General features: G+C 49.1%; 1 protein-coding gene across 4 annotated transcripts; it reads right to left on the reverse strand.

Annotated features, from left to right (window-relative positions):
• Positions 1 to 767: 767 nt before the first annotated feature.
• Positions 768 to 15,026, reverse strand: HSD3B7 (hydroxy-delta-5-steroid dehydrogenase, 3 beta- and steroid delta-isomerase 7). 4 transcript variants are annotated; one of them, XM_040082622.1, is made up of 6 exons: positions 14,879 to 15,026; positions 11,075 to 11,230; positions 8,205 to 8,313; positions 3,840 to 3,939; positions 2,773 to 2,935; positions 768 to 1,728 (listed from the first exon to the last, which is right to left on the reverse strand). In XM_040082622.1, the coding sequence occupies exons 1-6, from the start codon at positions 15,024 to 15,026 to the stop codon at positions 1,289 to 1,291; spliced, it is 1,116 nt and encodes a 371-aa protein (XP_039938556.1). In that variant the 3' UTR covers positions 768 to 1,288. The 4 variants fall into 4 exon arrangements, 1 of the variants encoding a protein (XP_039938556.1); XR_005703629.2 differs by lacking the exons at positions 768 to 1,728; positions 2,773 to 2,935; positions 3,840 to 3,939; positions 14,879 to 15,026 and adding exons at positions 11,760 to 11,885; positions 12,385 to 12,501 and having other exon boundaries at positions 6,519 to 8,755; positions 11,075 to 11,664; XR_005703626.2 differs by lacking the exons at positions 768 to 1,728; positions 2,773 to 2,935; positions 3,840 to 3,939; positions 8,205 to 8,313; positions 14,879 to 15,026 and adding exons at positions 11,760 to 11,885; positions 12,385 to 12,501 and having other exon boundaries at positions 11,207 to 11,230.
• Between the last annotated feature and the right edge of the window lie 2,878 nt (positions 15,027 to 17,904).

A 17,904-nucleotide genomic window follows, 5' to 3' on the forward strand; every position in this document is an offset into this window, starting at 1 on the left:
ATCATCTCTATCAGGGATGCCATGCTGAAACTTGCTTTTTCCAGGAGTATCAGCTCACTTGTAATTAAAATAAGCTTCTATTTGTGCATGTGCGCAGTTTTACTCCAGGAACACTTAAGAGATGGGTGCAGATTCACAGACCACAGAAGTGTGATGTTAACAGAGTTAATTATCGACTTGAGCCAGTATTGTAAAAATATCCCATTCCTCCAAGCTCAAGTGAAAACTGAAATCTCAGTGGTGCATAATGTAGATTTATCAGCCTCTCTGCAAGTCATAAAAATAGAGAAGCTGATAAACTGATAGCAGCCACAGTTTCGCTGTGAATCTCCTGGAAGTGCCTGCCCCATCTGTGTGAGGAAAATATCATCTGTGCAGTGCTGCTCCCCGATCTGTGCAGCTCCAGCGCCATGGAAGGAGGTGAAATGACCTCTTCCTCCCGGAGTTCAAACGTTATTTAGCATAAATGCAGCCCCTAAGGCCTTCACTTGAAGTTGCTTTCTGCCAGCACAGCAGCTGAAGAGGGGCTTTAATCTGCTTTGCTTTGCCACTGGAGCGCTCTGTGGTAAGAGATTTGGAGTTGCAAACTAGGAGAATCCCACCTTTAAGCTTGTAGGCATCAGTTCTCCATCCACACAATTAAAAGGTTAACCAGCCTATGCCTTGTTAGGACAAAAGATCAGAGGTTTTACTTTCATAGGGATAATATTTCAAAATAGATATTCAATATTCCACATGCAAAGACTAACAGGAAGCACCTTGCCAAAGGCAGTTTTGGGAAAGGGAATATATTTTTTTTCTTTTTATTAAACCCTAAATCAGAGCAAGAACCTGCTAGGTTTAACTTTTCCTCCCCAAAACCATCACTGAAGAGCCCTTCAGTGGCTGAGCCAGGTACAGCTACCCCACCAAATGTCCCAGGCTGTGGAACAAAACTTCTTCACTGCTTTTACCACAAAGGTAAAATTTGCTGGGCACCATCTCCCACCTGAGCTTGTTCCATCTTGTTCCCACGGGTTGCCCGTGCAGCGCTGGCACCGTGGCAGTGGGGGAGGCCAGCAAGCCCCGTGTCTGTGTGCAGGGAAGGTTTCAAATGCCCATGGGACACAAAATAGCTGAGATTTTTGGCATGGTGAGGGTATGACTTGCAGCCTGAGAGTTTTTCTCCTCTGTCTCTGTACCAGGGTTTCTGTGGCTGCAAAGCTCCTGCCAAAGGTCCGTGCAGGTTGTGAAGCTCGGATGAAACCTGCTGCTGTCGTAACAAACCTCCTTAGCCCAAAAGTGCTGTTCAGTTCTTCTTTTCATGCAGCTGGGGGGATCCCAGGCTCCCTGCAGCTGCTTTCAGCCACTGTGCAGTCCTGAGCCTGCTCTCCTGCCACGTGAAGAGGGGTTTGTACCCGAAATGCCTGGAGGCCTTGTCTGTCTCGAAGGAGAAGGTGGTGACTATGGTGTTCAGCAGGGGCACGTTGAGGAAAGGCTGTGGCCTCCAGAAAGGGGACAGGATGACCCTGAGGATCCTGTGCAGTTGTATCATCAGCCACATCTTCCAGTAGGGGATGTGTGAGCCCAGCCTCACCGAGGGGTCTGCGCTGGACAGCAGCTGGTGCCTGACCAGGAAACCCTTCCTGCTTGGAGTGTCATCGTAGCAGTAATACACCTGTCCTGCCAGCAGGTCCGGCTGCAGCTGCAGGTTCCTCGCCGCAAGGACGTGCATCCATGCCACGTTCCCTGCAGAAATAACAGAGGGAGAGGAACAGGCATTCAGGAGGAGCTCAGTTTCCCTGTTTACCCTAAAATGAGTGCATTGGATCTGCCAGCTCCAGTGCTGGAAGCAGGGAGGCCCTCATGGTGTGCTCAGCTGTGCTGCAGAGAGGCTGAGTAGTTAATCCAGGCCTCCAAGATCCTTTAAACCTTTGGTGTCCCCTTTTGAGCTGGACAATTAATGTGCCTTGTGATCCTGGTTCGTGTGAAGCAAAAGGGCAGAGTGTTGTAGTGAGAGCAGGATGAATAGGAGGCAGAGCTCCAGGGTTTTGTCCCTGCCTCTGCTGTGAGCCTTTGAAGGAGTCACTTGATTTATCTGGGCCTGATTCTTCTCTAACAGCATTTTCAAAATGTGCACTTTTGGAAAGAGACATACATATAAGTGCGGTGCACAGAAATCACAGAATGCCTGTGTGATCTGGTGGTGAATTACACCCTCCTGAAAGGCACCAGAACAAACCCTTCCTATAGGTTTTGTGAGTAATTTCTTGTGCTTGCTAAAACTGGTTACGTAGTGCAGCCTTTTCTGTGAAGAACATGACAAGCAGTGGTGGTTAATTTTTTTTTTTTATAATGGAGAAGTGTCTTTCCCTTGCAAAAACATTTTTAAAAACACAGCTGGAATTTCTCTCTGCCCCCCATATATCCCTGAAACACTTCTCAAATGGAAAAAAGAAAACCCTTCCCAGGAAAACAGTAATAAATTAATAAAATCAATAATAAAATACTGCTTTTAAAATAATAATTTAAAATAAAATAAATATAAAAATAATAAAAATAGAATAAAAAATAGAATAAAAATAGAATTAAAGTAGAATAAAAATAGAATGAAAATTAAAAACTGTTTTTAAAATTCTTTAGCCAGTCTAAGTTTTGTGGTTCCAAACCCATTTGTGCTCATTCACCATACCCATCTCTCTCTCTGGGGAGATTATGGCTAAGCTGACGTGTAAAATCCCCTGTGACTAAAGCCGGTAGCACCCCGTGCAAAGAGCTCAGCCCTTCACTCACCCACGTAGGTGAGATTACGCTCGGTGTTTTCAGGCTCCAGGTAGTTGAGAACGCCATTCCTGGCTCTGGCAAGCAAATACATCTCCTGCAGGAACGCTGCCTTCTCCCCATACACGCTGTTGGGACGGATGACGCAGGTTCTGAGCGTTCCACCGTTGCTCAGCTGTGACAGCAGGGAGGGAACGTCAGGGGATGGATCCAGTTGAGATGGATGCAGAGATGGAACCTTCCACAGTGACACTGGGTTTCCCAGACAAACCCAAACCCTGGGAATATTGGCCTAGAGGAGGTGACATCTGCAGAGCTGCTCTGCATGCTGGGCACCTGCTTTGGGTCCCTAAAAACACAAGGAGGTGCCCAGTTTGATTTATTTGGTTTTTTCCACAGCGCACCTGTGGTGCTCTTTGAGAGGTGGAGAACGCTGGTGGCATGAACCCTTCTGCAGCTGTGGTGTGTAAAGGAGGATTTGCAACAACCAAAACCAGGTACCAATTGCATCAATACAAAACAATATCTGTATTGATCAAGCCAGCCAGATGGCTGGTCTCAGACTGGGACGGGGGGAGAGATGCTCCAGGCAGTGGTTTAGAGCACAAGTCTCATTTTCACATTCTCCTTCACTGTCTAGAAGAACTCATATGCCTGCTGACTGCGCTGCCAGTCTAAAACACTGAACAGCTACCTTGGGCAGGGGGCTGGCTCTGGGTACACCGATATTTTTAATTCTTAAGCCACTCTGGAAAGCCTGGAAATTACACTTTTTTTCAGTATGGACTAGGTGAGCCCATTTCCTTCGGCCCTAATTTAGCAGAGCCCATTCCAAGGTCACACTCCTGCTGGAGCTGAAGCACAGGCTCCAAGGGGAACACCCTTTGATCCTGGGAGAGTCTGGCAGCTTCCTGCTGATGTGGGAATATCGGGCTTTGGGAGGCTTGGGACAATGTGGTTTATGCATCAAATCCAGGCAGAGGTTGGATACACACTTGGACAGGAGCTGAGGGGTCGTTCCAACCATCTCCCGCTGTCCTGTGCTGTAATTCCAGGGGTGCCACCGCAGGATTTTGTACCTTTTTTCCATTGGCTTCCAGCACAATTTTCTCCGCCGCGGCTTTTGTCTTCCCGTAGGGCAGCTCCACTTCCCCGCTGTACTGCGTGTCCTCGTTCCCTCTGGCGCCGATTGTGGGAGACAGAGTGACCACAGAGCAGAGCACGGGGCTCAGGGACATCTGTCCCGGCGTGGTTTGCTCTGCATTCCCTGCTCCCCAGGGATTTCTGCTGCCTGGGAGCTGTGGGAGTCTGAGATCCTCGCTGCACCTTGGATAAAGCCTCAAGGAACACCGGGGGCTTCGGGGTGTTCACAGGCAGGTTTGCAGTGGTTTCTCAGGGCTGGATTTAGTTTTGGCTAATGGCATGGTTGAAATAACATTCCATCAGGCAAATTAGGAGGCAGAGGAGTTACGCTTTTAAGCAGCTCACAGAAGGCGAGCAAGGTAGAAAGAGCACAAGAAGATGGAGGGCAGGAAAATGAGAGCAATTCTAGTTCATTTTTTTCATTAGAGGCAGAGAAAAGCCTCTCATGAGCCATAAACTAAAAGGAGAAACTGCTACTTAATTTTCTCACAGAGTTGATTAAAGTTGGGAGGCATTTGCTGGGGCTGTGGTGGAGGTCTCCTGGAAGCCTTGCAATCAGCAGGGCTGTGCTGGGATTGCTCCTTCCTCTCCCCTCACAAATTACCCTTGAGGGGAAGGAGAAGCAGAGGACCCAAGGACAAGCAGGGAACACTGGGTGGTGACAGTGGATGACAACCTGCTCCTCAGGCTGCCACGGGGAAAGCCTGTGGGATCTCACATGGAGCCGGCCTCACGGGGCCTGGAATGATTCCAGGAAGAAAGCAGAAAGCAGCACTGTTCCCCATAGGCTGTCAGCGTTTTGTCCCAGTGGTTTTAGATCAGCCTGAGGCCATCATGGGGTTTGATTAAACATCTCCAGTGGGCTCTGGAGGGAAGGAGCCTGGCTTGCAGCATCCACTTGCTCCCGTGCTCCCCTGGGTAGCGCAGATCAGCTCCCTCTCCCCCTCCGTGTGCTGCTGGAGATGTTCTTCCCATTTTTAAATTACAGAATCACAGAATAATGAGGTTGGAAGAGACCTCTAAGATCATCAAGTCCAACCTATGCCTTAACACCTCAACTAGACTATAGCACTAAGTGCCATGTCCAGTCTTTTTTAAACACATCCAGAGATGGTGACTCCACCACCTCCCTGGGAAGACAATTCCAGTGCTTTATTATTCTTTCAGTGAAAATTTTTTTCCTAATATCTAACCTGTACCTTCCCTGACGTAGCTTGAGACTGTGTCCCCTTGTTCTGTCAGTTGCTGCCCGGTGGAAGAGACCGACCCCCACTTGTCTACAACCTCCCTTCAGGGAGTTGTAGAGAGTAATAATTAATTTACTCTGTATTTTGCCATCCAAGAGAAATCCACCCTGGCAAACCAGGATCTGCCAGGCATGGGTTACCCCATGGAAGGGCAAAGAGGAATCCTCACCCTCCTGTGGCTCGGGGTACATCTCCTGGAAAGGTTCAGTGCCCTGTGAGGACTTCACACAGCAAATCTGCAGCAGAGGTGTTTTTGTCAAACACTGGGCCCTGGGAGAGCCAGCTCTGACTCAGGCTCCCTCTTTGACCTTGGGCAAGTTGTTTTCTCTTTCCTGTGCTCAGATCTGCCTCTGTAAAACGTGGCTGATGCTGCTGCCTGGCTCTTGCCTGTTCAGCAGTCTGGCATGTTGTGTGTCAGATATCCCAGCTGAGATCAGGCTCTCCTTGTGCTACAGCAACAGAAATAAATTAGGAGCATCAGAAATGCAGACTCCTCACGCACCCTGGGATTCTATCACAAAACCCTCCTCCCCTCCCCTTGTTTACAGGGCATGAACAAGAGACAAACCAAAAAACAAGCAAGACAAAAGATTGATTGTGCAAGGTTTGTTGAGAGCCCTGGAGAGGCCCAAGACAATTAGTGGGGGGTTATCTAGAAGTTCTAGATTTAATTGCTTTCTCTCTTTTTGTTAATCAATTTTTTTTTCCCCCCTTGCAAAGCTTTTAAAACGCAGCAGCTCCACAAAGGGACAAACCTGCCTGCTGTTCCTGGGCTCTGCTGTGTGTGCCTTCCCCCACCCCTCTGAAGCTTGGTAGTAACAAAGAGCTCAGCATAATGCTCTTGCTTTTCAAAACGATCCCAGATAAGTGAACGCTAATCAGACTGGAGCAGCATTGTCAGAAGGTATCTCAGCAGTGCCTGTCTCCCAGGGATTGAGACTGACAGAGGCATTTTCTATTATTGTGGGATGCTGAGGTGTGAGCATTATCCCTGTGCCCATCACCCTGGCCAGAGACTCCTCCTGCTTTGTCCGTGCCAATTCCCCAGCACCTAAAAGGGAGTTAAATGATGGAGAAGGGGGACAGAGGAAAAGGAAAAGGCAGGCAGGATCATGGACTGCGAGGGAGAGGGCAGAACAGATGGGGTGGGGATGGGGAGATGAGGAGAGGGGGAAGGAGAAAGGCATCACCTGTGCTTTCAGTCTGGAAAACAGAGCCATCTTATGCTGCTCCCAGTCACCCCTGGGCTCTCTGTTGAGACAGGTGGGTTAAATTTTGGCTGGGGGGCTGATACTTCTCCCATTATCTAATCCCCTTCGTTTAAAATCAAAAGTAATTGGAGAATGAAGACTCCTCTCTACGGCTTCCTCTCAGCATAATGGGGGAATCTGAGTGTGTTCTGCAAAATGAGTGAAAAGCCCCAGGTGTGGTTTTGTTTGTGGTGGGAAGGGCTGTTCATAGCTCCATGAGCATCAGCCTGGGTGCGTTTTGTTTGTCCCTGCTGGTGCCACCATTACAAGACAAAAGGCTGTGGTCAGGCATGATCTGGGGCTGGTTTTTTAAGACATTTGTTCACATCTCTCTTAAGTCACAGCACTAAAGTACTGACGGGGATGTGCCTGTATCTACATGAATTCTTAGGAATTATTTGTATTTGCTAGTGACCAAATTCCATAGCTTTGCAGTGACACAGTCTCCAGTGCTTGTGGTCCCAAGTGGATTGGGTTGCTCTCGTGGATTTTTTCATAAGCCAGACATTTATTCTACAGATCTGAGTGCTTAGAGGCTTTTCCAAACAACAGGCTTATGCCTTGACTTACTTGTGAGCATGAAATTTAGGCTTGTAGGTAATTTTAAGTTATGCCTTTTTTAGCTGGGCTCAAATTTCTTGAGCCAAGGGACTGAAGGCAGCTGTGTCCAGCCTGTGGAGATACCACTTGACTTGGAGCCAGCTCCCCTGGCACACAAATTTCCAGGGGCTGAGCAGTTTGTGTGGCTACAACCAGGCTTAAAATCAGCAAGGAACTTTCCAATAGTACACATCAGACTGATCTCAAATTTAACCTAAAACTTCAGCCCCTGTTTTTCAGAAATATCAGCCCTGCTCTCTCGCCTGCTCTGCAGGTGCTGTTGCCCCAGGGATACAAAAGGTGTCCTGATGCTGAGCCCTGAGCAGGGGTGTCAGCTGATTGTCAAAGTCACTTCTGGAGACCAAAGCAGAAAAAACCCCTCAAAATTGTTATTTTGACCACTGTCTTTGTATTGATCTAAATGCCACCTTTGCCACAGGGGGTTTTCTATTGATCTGCTGCTGTTCCTGCGTCTGTGGGTCAAACTCATGGGAGCCACAGAGAAGGGATGAGCTTAATGCCCTGAAGAGGTGACATCCAGCAGCCCAGCAGGGAGCCCTCATGAGCATTGTTGCCAGCAAGAAGGATTTTGAGAGACAGCAGGGTACAATTTACAGGTCAGAAGCAGGTAACAAAGGCAGGCTCACACCCGTGCATCTGTCCCCTACGCCTTCATAGCAAATTGCTTTTTTCTGGGATAATGCTACAGGAGACTTGCCCACATTTGGTAACAGGAGCTGGGCACAGGCTTGCAGGCAGTCCCCTGTGGAGCTGGGAGGAGGAGGGGCAGTGTGGGGGTACCAGTGGGGTACCACCTGCCCTTTGGGTTGACTCATTGGGAGGGAGAGCAAAAACTGACCCAACAGCAGGATGTAATTTGCCCATATCCCAAACTTTGAGCACCTGAAACCTTATCTGCAAGTGATTTTAGGGCTCAGAGGAGCAGGGCTGTAGATCCAGGGACAGCTGGGACACACAGCTGTCACCTTGGGCTGTCGCTGGCCAGGCTTAGGCTGGGAACAGCCATGGTTCCTAAACGGGCAGAACAGCAAGGAAGGGGTTTCAAGAAAGAGAAGAGGAGCAGACAGGAAGGGGAACACAAATCTTCTCCTTGGTAGCCACAGCTGAAATCTCCCTCTGGCTGCAGTTCCTTTGCTGTTTGACTGGACAAACAGGGCAGTGGAGAAGATTTGCTGAGCCTCACCTGAGCAGGGGCTCACAGGAGGTGTTGGGCCCCACGGCAGCGATGGAGCTGGTGTACAGCAGGTAGGGGATGCTCAGGACACAGCAGGCCCTTAACACATTTTCAGTGCCTGTGGGGCAGGATGGGAAGGACAAACATCAACCACCTTGCCTTGCTTCCTGCTGTGCAAATCCAAAGAGATTCCCAGGCTTTTTCTGACTTGGAACGAATCCATCTTTTTTTATGGCAGAAAATATGTAAAGGTCAGGGCTGCATTTCCTCAGGAGGGGATGGTTGATAACATCAGTAGCAGTCACATCCATAGCTCTGATGTGGCTGACCTTCCATGGCCATTGGCAACTGGCTTAACTTGGGCTTTAGAGCTGCTAACAAAGGGAAGATGAGGGCTTGGCAGAGCGAAACTCCATCTTTTTTCACTTGTGGGCAGATTGTTGGTGAACTGCAGTCTTGTGGCAAAGGATCAGGGTTTTAGTTCTATGTGTTGCTCTGTAGAAGCTCTGCAAGGTGCTACAGGGTGAAATCACTCCATCAGACTCCTGATAGCTGCAGAACTTAAAATAAAAAAAGCGAGGGCAGCTTACAAGTCCACCTGAAACCCAGACAAATCCCAAACATGGTTTGCTTTAAGGAAGGTTGTTCTGGCTGAACCAGTTGGTCAGTGTGTGTGATTTGGTGTGGCTGTTTTGGAGTATTTTGGTGGGTTCAAATGATTTATGACCCTTGCAGGGTGGTTTTTGCATTCATTGTGGGTTTGATCCAAGCTGAACCTGTGAGAACCTCAATGACAAGGACTGAGGGCTGCAGATCTGATAAGGCAGATCTGAAAGGAAGCAGCTCCTGGGGTGGCTTCCAGAAACCTCCACACTCTGTTCCTGCCCCAGCAGGCTCTGCCCTGAGCCTGTCTGCAGATCCTGTGTTGGAGGGCCTGTGATTTCTCTTCTCTTTGCTATTAAGGGCATAATCTGAAATTACCAAGGAAATCCTGAGTTTAGGATCATTTCAGAGCACACGAATCCATCTGAAATCCCAGTGGAAGAGAATCAATGTGCTTCTCTATGAGCCTATCACAATATGTAAAGTTAACTGAGAACCCCTGGTGAGAAACATCACTGGAAACAGCTGAGTTAAAATCCATTCAGCTCAACAAAAAGCAGATTAAAAACTCTTTAAGTGACTAGATGGAAAAAATAACTTTTGTAGAAGAGAGCTCTTCAGTCAACAAGGCTGTAACAGGATTCAGCAGCCAGTGGTTGAAACAGAGGAGGGAATCAAAGCAGAAGATGTAAATTTTGGCCAGAAATTATAATTAACTGTGGCCACACCACCACTGCTCATCATTGTTATGGCTTGCTGAAAGCCATGATAGATAGCCCATTAACTTGCACCCTTAATTCAAGGCAACAAGCCTTTTGAAAAGGAATGGTCCAATTTCACCACTAATCGTTGGGCTCAGGGCAGTAATTGGGTGAATTTCTGTGGCCTGAGTTGCACAGAGGAGCCAGCTAGAGGATTATATACTTGACCTCTCCTGACCCTACTTTCTTCCACGGAGCCTACAGCAGGTATCAAATACCATTTTTATACTTTCACCTGCCGTGATTTTAATGGAGAACCTCAGACTAATCTCCTGGTTCAGGATTTTGAGGAGCCCTAGTGAGGGCAGCAGCCCCACTTTGGGGAGTTCCATGTGGAGCCATCCAAGGGGACGCAGAAATGCAGGACAGGCTCCTGTTAAGCCATCCCAGGCCATGCTCAAAGAGTCCCTCGGTGACACTGGGAAATCCTTGCGTGTGAGGTTTTCCTGGAGTGTCACCGACATCTGCAAGAGGTTTGGTTTGCTGAGGAGGAGACTTGCCCGGTGTTCAGTGCTCTCTGTAAATCCTCCCTGTGCTGAAGCACAGAGCTCACAGCGACAGTGAAGGGGAAGAGCTCACAAAGCCACTAAAAGCAGCAGGAACCCTGGGGCTCTGAATATCCTCAGAACACAGAGAGCACAATACAGGCTCTTAAAAGCATTGAGTTTTGAAAACAACTACAGCAGTGAAAAGAAGGCTGGAATTTAAATGTTACCCTTGAATGTCTCAGCAAACAGTCAAAGCCCTAAGCAGTAATTGAGTTGGAGATGTATATATATTAAAAAAAAAATAAAACTCCTTCCTTTTGGTTAACGACTATTTTAGTAGCTAACAGCCTGAGGTACCACTGGAATTGCTGCTGTAATAGGGATTTCATTATTTTTATAGCCTGTGCTTATTTCCTAGATTTATGAACAAATTTTCTCTGAGCAGATCTTGCACCAAACATGAAATTGGCTCGTGGTGGTAGGAGGACAGGGTTGTGGAGCTCTCAGTTATACGTGGCCTGTCGATACATGATAGCTGGGAACTCTGACTAATTAAACAGCATCACTCTGCTAATTAAAACAGCATCACTCCCTTCTGGTGGGTGCAGTTCAACGGGTACAGCCTTGTGCTGGGATGCACAGGGGAAAATCCCTGGGAGAGCTGGGAGCTATCTAAACAGGGTTTAATTTTAATTGTTGTCCTTGTCACTCACAAAACTGTTTCTTACCACTGCAGGTGCGTCCTGAAGCGCCTCAGTGCCATCAGGGGAAGTTCTGCCCTGGACCAGAACAGCTGTGCCAAAGCTGAGCCCAGATTTGATGGGCAGTGGAGAGGAGCAGCCCTGAGCAAGGACAGGGGGACAAAGGGAGAAATTTCCCCGCTGGGAAGATCCCGGGCACCTTTCCCACGCCGGGGTGTGTGGGATCCAGGGAAGAGGGAGCACTGACCGCGGGGGGATGCGTCTGCTGGAGCCCCCGAGGTGTGTGTGAAGGCAGGGCAGTGTTGAGGGCCCTGTTCCAGGCTCACCCCCGACGTTGACTGCTCTCATCTCCCCGAAGGGCAGCGTGCCCCTGTAGTCCACCACAGCAGCTGTGTGCAGCACCACGTGTGCGCCCCGCATGGCAGCCAGGAGCGCGCCGGCATCGCGGATGTCTCCTCTCATCACTGTCACACGGGTGGTCGCTGCAGGAAAATGATACAGAGGTGCAAGGGGGAAAGGAAAAAAGGGTACAAATCAGCGTCCTCACCTTCCTGCAAAGCGTGGGATGTCCCCTCTGCGGGGCAAGGCGAAGCTCTCTCTGATAGCGGCTGCACCGTTTGAATCCAGCACACCGGGGCAAAATTCCTTTTTTTTTTTTTAATTGAACCCCGAGAAGACAGGTTTGCATCTGGTTTTAACTCAACACGGTGCTCTGCATCCAGCATCGCTGTGTGTGTCGCTGCAAATCCCCAGCCTGCACCCAAGGGTAGCCCTGGGAGCAGGACGCCCCTGGCCCTGTGGATCGGGGAAGCTGTGCTGGACCCTTTCCTGCAGACAGAACATTTTAGGGCTTGCTGGGAATAACACCCAGAGACTTCAAGAGACATCGCACAGGGCTTTGTTCGAATTGCAAACACTGTAGATTAAGAAGGAAAACAATGTAATGGGTTAAAAAAGCTTCATAGGAAATTCCATAGAGCCACTTGGAATTTTCCCCCTATTCCCTTTTACCTCCTCCTTCTTCCTCAGAGTAGCTGTTCCACCCATGGCTACTCTTGGCATCTCCTCTTCATTTGCTTGCTTTGAGAAAGTGCTGTAACATTGAAGTAGGACTTTTCCCTTTTTCCTTTCCTGTAGCTGGGAATAGACCAGGCAGAAGCTGGGGTGAGGAGCCCGTGCTCCTCAGGCAGGGGGCTGCTTTGGGAAGGAGATGTCTGGAGAGCCCCACACATCCCAGGGTCAGGGGAGGAATTTCTGGAGGATCACACAAATCAGGGCAGGGTCTGTGCCTCCAGGTGTGATGATGTGGAAACCCTCAGGGAAGAACCAACAGGGCAAGGTGGGAAGAGGATTATTCCTCATGGTCCAAAAGGAGGGATGGAATCCAAGCCATCAGATGGATCTCTGAGCAGCCTGGGATGGAGGAGGAGACAGAAATTCTACCAAAGGGTCAGGCTGCTTTCTTAATTAATATAGCCAACAATCAGTGGACTCACTCTGAGGAGTTTTAATATTAAATTAATTAATATTGGGTATTAATATTAAATTAATTTAGCAGCAAAGCACAGAGTCGATTCAGTGAGAATAGAAGGTGAGAAGCAAGGAGCTGTCCATGTAGCAGAGGTAAAACCTTCACCTGGAGGAGCAGAGTGCAGAGGATGCTCCTGCTGGGAGGTGGAGCACGGTGCCAGCAGACCCTTGGGAGGGGGAATTTCTCTGCTACTCTGTGGTTTAGGAAAGCCTGGAACCTATCAGACCGAGGAGTTAAATAGTGTTTTTCACACCACCTGTGTTAAGGCAGCTGGTGTGAAGCAGCCATGAGGAATTTTCAAATTGACAAGGGCTGATGAGATCTTCCCAGGGCTTCTAAAGAGACGAGGGGTGTAACCGCAGCTTCAGTGTGTTATCAGCTGCTTTGGAGAACTGGGAGAGCTCAGCAGAACAAATGAAACACCCGTGCTTAGAAGGGAGATAAAGGAGAGGCAGGAAATCACAGAACATTTTGGTTTCAACCCCAGGAAATCCAGGAGCACTGCGCTCAAACCACACGTGTCTGTGAGCACCTGTGGGGTGATGGGGAGAATGGGAGCAGCTGACACGGATTTGTCAAGAACAAATCAAGCCAGATAAACCTCCTTTGTTCTCATGACAAGGTAACAGGCTGGAGGGATATTGTGGGACAGGTTGATGTCATCTATCTTGATTTTGGAAGGGCTTTGGAAACTCAGCCTCGTTCTCACAAGGAGTCAGTAGAACACGGGCTAAATAAGCCCCATTAAGGAGGGCACAAAGCTGGTGGAATTACAGTTCCCAGGGAATTGCCAGCTGTGGTAGGTGGCTGCCCTGGGGCTCTCCAGGGCTTATTGCTGTATGTGAGCCCTTTTGATTGTTTTCATCAAGAATCTGGCAGATTTGTTCATTAAATCAGCAGATAACATCAGACTGGGAGGGACTGTGCTGGAGGATTTGATTATGAGCTGAATGGGACTAACAGAGTCTGGAGAGGGGAAAAAAAAAGGTGAAATTTGATAGGAGCAAGGAGAAGTTTTTGGGTTTAGCAGGGAAGAGGCAGCTGAAGTTCATGAAGGAATTAAATTGGGCCAGAGCGGCTCAGGAGCTGTTGCTTGTTGTCAACTGAAAAAGGCACAGTTGCAGTGACAGGTAAAACAGGAGGGTAAATCGCAGGATGGAAGAGACAAATCCATCAGCTTTTTACAGCCCCAGGAAGGTCACAGCCCACAGTCCCAGGCCTCTCTTGCAGACAGGAATAATGCCGGTGCCCTGCAGTGCTGCATGGAGCAGAGGGGGAGGAAGGAGTGTGTGAGAGCTGCTTTAGCCTCAAGCAGAAACCAGTATGGAGTGGAAGGATGTGGTTTGCAGATGGTGAAGATTGTTGTAAAGAAAAAAAAAAAATAATGATCACAGTAATCCTGTAATACCTCTTTTACCTGTGAGTTTAGATGGGAAATCAAGGACCCAGACTGTGCCCACTGCCTGCTGGGGCAGAAATAAATGGGCTGCCCGGGGTGGCCTGGGGACAGAACAAACATCTGAGGGGAGGCTGTGGTGGAGCTGACTCTGCCTTGGGCAGAGGGCTGGGGTTGGGATGGTCCCTCAGGCTGCTTCTGCCTCGTTTTCTGTGGTTTGCTGGGGTGTCAGGCCACAGACCTCTCATGGAACTTGGATTTTGGCACCTCCCTAAGGTTTAAACAACTTTTTCTTCAATTATGGGTGCTTTTAAGGTAATTGGCTCCCTGAAACCTGGGGAAACCAGTCTGCTGAGTTCATCTGCCAGGGAGGGTTTCTGATAGTGATACTTCCCTGGGAGTCTTGACTTGCTGTGGGTGCATCCCCTTCCTGTCCATATCTCCCAACAGGATCTCCCTCAGCATTTTTTGCCTCTCTCAAAGCAGTCTGAAGGTTTGGGCAGCCAGGGACAGGGGACCCAGCCCAGCATGAGCTGAGCAGAGCACCCTGAGCTGCCTCGCCTTGTTTTGCATGGGTATTCCTGAATCCAGTAAAACTGGTTGTTTTTCCCCAACAAATCTCACTCTGCTCAACCCTGCATGAAGGCAGCTCTCAGAATATGATCAAATGGATTAATTCAGTATCTCTGAGTGTTTACTGAGACTTATCTCCTCCTTTTCTTAAGGCTGCTCTAGGTTTCTCTCAATTATTTCCATAATTTATTTCACAGTGCCTGCAGTAGGTGCTGAGTTTGATTCTGCTGCTGTCAGGATTTTCAGTTATTTTCCTCAGGAGCAGTGGCTGCTTGGAGCAGCTCAGGAGGAAGTTGTTTCAGCCCCTTTGTGTCAGGCTGGGCAGCCAAGGTCCCACATCACGGCCCCGTGTGCACGTGGCTCCTCACAACTGATCCCTGCCTGGGGACTCAGAGCCTCCCTGGGAGACATCTCTTGGGGGATCCAGCCCTAGGGGTCTTTTTTCCTTCATTTAGTTCAATGCTGTTCACAGGTTCACGGGTTTCTGTGAGCTGGAAGCTGTTCCTCACCCAGTCTGTTTAATCCCTGTTCCTGCCCCATGTCTGTAACTGTGGCATCTCCAGTGTTAACCCAGCTGCCAGGAAAGGGAGGGTTATGGCCTCTAAATGGATGCTGATGCCCTTTTCTTACCTGTGCTGAGTTTTTCTACTTCTTCTCTTGCTACTGAATCAAAAACTCTGACTTCTTTGATGTAGTCTTGTCGAGACAGGAGCTCTACGATCCTCTCCCCCACAAACCCACATCCTCCTGTCACCAGGTAGACCCAGGCCCCATCCATTTCTGAGGATGTCTTTGTGGTTGGGCAGCAGAGTGAAGGAGGCTGCCAGGATCTTATCTTGCACTCAGCCAGTGTTTTCTGAGCTAAGTCTAAAGTTTAGCTGTCACAGAATGCTGCTGGGTGAACATTAACTCCAGCTGGTTACACATAAATCAGGTTTGCCTTGGCACAGTCCCACAGTGCTGCCACAGGCCCCCTCTGGGCTCTCTGCCTCAGCCTTTCCCTGCTCCCATGGTAGCCCATGGCCAGTGGGGCACCTCTGCCTTGCCTCGGTGTGTGTCCAGTCTCAGGCCAAAATTCGGATGGCAGAAGCTCTGCACCCGGGGCAGTCCCTTCCCACAGGCAGGTTTATCAGCTGTTGGAGCTCTGGGCTCGGTGGGACATGCAAGGACGCTGCTCCCATGCCCTGGGGGTTTGTAGAGAGGTTTTACAGCAGCAAACCCTTCCAGTGCTGAGCTGTGTGAGGAACGGGCACCTGGGGTTCTGTGGTCACTGCTTCCTCCAGTGTGAGCACGTGGCATGGCTCTCCTGGATGGATGTGCCTGGAGTGGGATACGTCACACACAGCCCTCTCTCTGAGATATAGATACATATATTTATAGATATGTTTATGGATATATATTTAGGAGGAGAAGGGCCTCTCATAATTTGAAAACCATACTGGAGTGCAGACTCTGCCACATCCTTTGGCCAAGTGTTCCAACAATTAATTCTCATCACTGGTACGAGTTTCACCTGCCAGCCCACGGCTGACAAACCTTTCCCTGCTGTGCCATAAGAAGGCTGTGCCGTTTAGTTCCCCACTGGAGTCCAAAAATGGGATCAGCTTAGTCCAAGAGTGCTGGATCCTGTGCTAAAAGTGGGATGTGGCAGGGGAAAGACCTGTCCTGTTTCTCTCTTGCCTCTCCCAAAAAGGCTCAGGGATAACAAAGTCAGGCCTGATCAGCTCCCAGGCTCTCCTTGATGCCAAGCAAAGGACCTCCTTCAGTCTGGAACAGTCACATTGTTTCCAATCCATCTTTGAAGCAGCTTGTCACTGGTTTTGGTGAACTGTTCTTAGAGGGTAAATGAGGTAAAATAGTCTCCCTGCTAATTTTTCCTTTATAAAGTGTAGTAGTTACTTTCCTGTAGTGTTGCTTGGGAAGTTTAGGGTGAGTTTGTTCCTGTTTCAGGTTCACTGCTTCCCCATCCCAGGGCTGGAATGTGGAGACAATTCCATCTATATTCATGGCCAGAGCCGCTCTTAGCACAGCCCTAGTGCCTGGCTGGCTGCCTAAAGAGCCACTTGGTGCTGACCACGAGGTTAATGAAGAGTTAAGGCAGCGAGCTCCAAGAGTGGCTGTGTTTTGTTTGTGAATAAATAGTTTTCTTTTAATCAGCTGCTGCTGCAAGTTCAGTGTGTTCCCCTCTGCCATTGATTTTCCTGGGCTGTGCTGAGCTCAGGAGAAGTCAGTTCCCCTCGCTGTGATTACAATCAGTGGCCATAATGGCCCGGAGACCAACATGGGCCTGATGCTAATTTGGTGCCTGGCAGACCAGCACAGCCACAAATGTCCCAAGAAATTAATTTAGCCTTTTATCCAGCAACTCCCAATCTGTACAGTGGTGATTAACACAGCTGCTGTCCCTCAGAGGATTTTTTTTTGCAAGGATAAATACATTGGAGTTGGAGGTGTTAGGACTCAAAAACTGAGATAAATACACCCTGAGAGACCCAGAGAAGTGCTGCATGGGAATGTCTGGCATGAAGTAACCTTGAGCATGTCCTCATCAGTGATGCAAAAAGCCCTGTGAGGCAGAGGCCTCGGCTCTGTGGACATTTCTCAGTGTTTACAAGGCTCAGCCTCTGCTGCACTTTCCGTATCTGCATCTCTGCAGTGTAATCTGATCAGGAGGGGAAACCACTGCCTGGGATTTACACACCTCTTGTTTGCATTGGGATATGAAAAACAAGTTCAGAGCCCAGAGTTGTGACACATGTGACAGAAACAGCCCGGGTCCTCCCCTACTGATACCTTGGGAAGGCTGAGCTGGAACAGAGACTGGACAGAGCTGGAGAATAAAGTAGAGATTTATTGAAAGGCCTTTAGGTTACACCTTGGGCAGGACAGGGCCTGGCCAGGGCTGCACCCAAGGTGGATCCAAAATGGGCACAAAATGGACAAATGGTCATGAGATCTTACATTTTTATAAGTTTTGCTCCATTTGCATTTTGGGCTTTAATTGTGCAATTCCAGCTCCAGGCTGTGAGGTCCCATCCTTCCTGTTCCTCCCTCCAGCCACCCTTGTTTGTGCTTTTGGGCTGAAAGTTGTCCTTGGAGTGCAGCAGGAACAGGATTTGTTTTGTGTCGCTGCTGTGTGCAGAGAGCTGAGTGAGCCTGAGTGTGAGCTCAGAGCTGCACCCTGGGCAGCACAGAACATGAAATACATGGAAGCTAAAACTCAAGGCATCACTACAGCCTCCCTTTGCTAACACGGAGGGGCTGCACCACGAGGGGCAGTTGTTCTCAGAGTAGGAAGGTTAAAAAAAAGTCTTGACCCACATTGTCTTCTGGCAGTTTGAACTGTCACAAGAAATGACAACTCTGGGGGCCTCCATAAACCCAGGGGTGCACTGAGACAACACCCAAAGGCTGCTGGAGGAGGCAGATGCCCAGGAGGTACCAGGGGATGTCAGGGAGGGGGTCTGGGCAGCCCTTGCTGTCTTAGCTGAGCCAACTCGACTTCCCCGTACTCTGAGGAAACTTTTGGGGAAGTGAGGAACGCTGCAAATATCAGCAGATTTTAATTCACGCTGCTGGGCAGAGCACAATTCTCTCTCTGGCTTGTTCCCCCCTCACAACCTGCTGAGCCACTCTGGGTGCCCTCGCTGAGGCCA

The sequence above is a fragment of the Hirundo rustica genome, chromosome 19 (genome assembly GCF_015227805.2).
Source record: "Hirundo rustica isolate bHirRus1 chromosome 19, bHirRus1.pri.v3, whole genome shotgun sequence".
In the NCBI taxonomy this organism is placed as follows: Eukaryota; Metazoa; Chordata; class Aves; order Passeriformes; family Hirundinidae; genus Hirundo; species Hirundo rustica.

Bases quoted from the DNA above. Each gene is read 5' to 3' on its own strand.
- HSD3B7 (XM_040082622.1), bottom strand. From the start codon at position 15,026: ATGGATGGGGCCTGGGTCTACCTGGTGACAGGAGGATGTGGGTTTGTG. The intron at 3,940-8,204 runs GTGAGGCTCAGC...AATCGGCGCCAG, and splicing joins TCCTGTGAGCCCCTGCTCAG to AGGGAACGAGGACACGCAGT. The intron at 1,729-2,772 runs GTGAGTGAAGGG...TTATTTCTGCAG, and splicing joins GCGTAATCTCACCTACGTGG to GGAACGTGGCATGGATGCAC.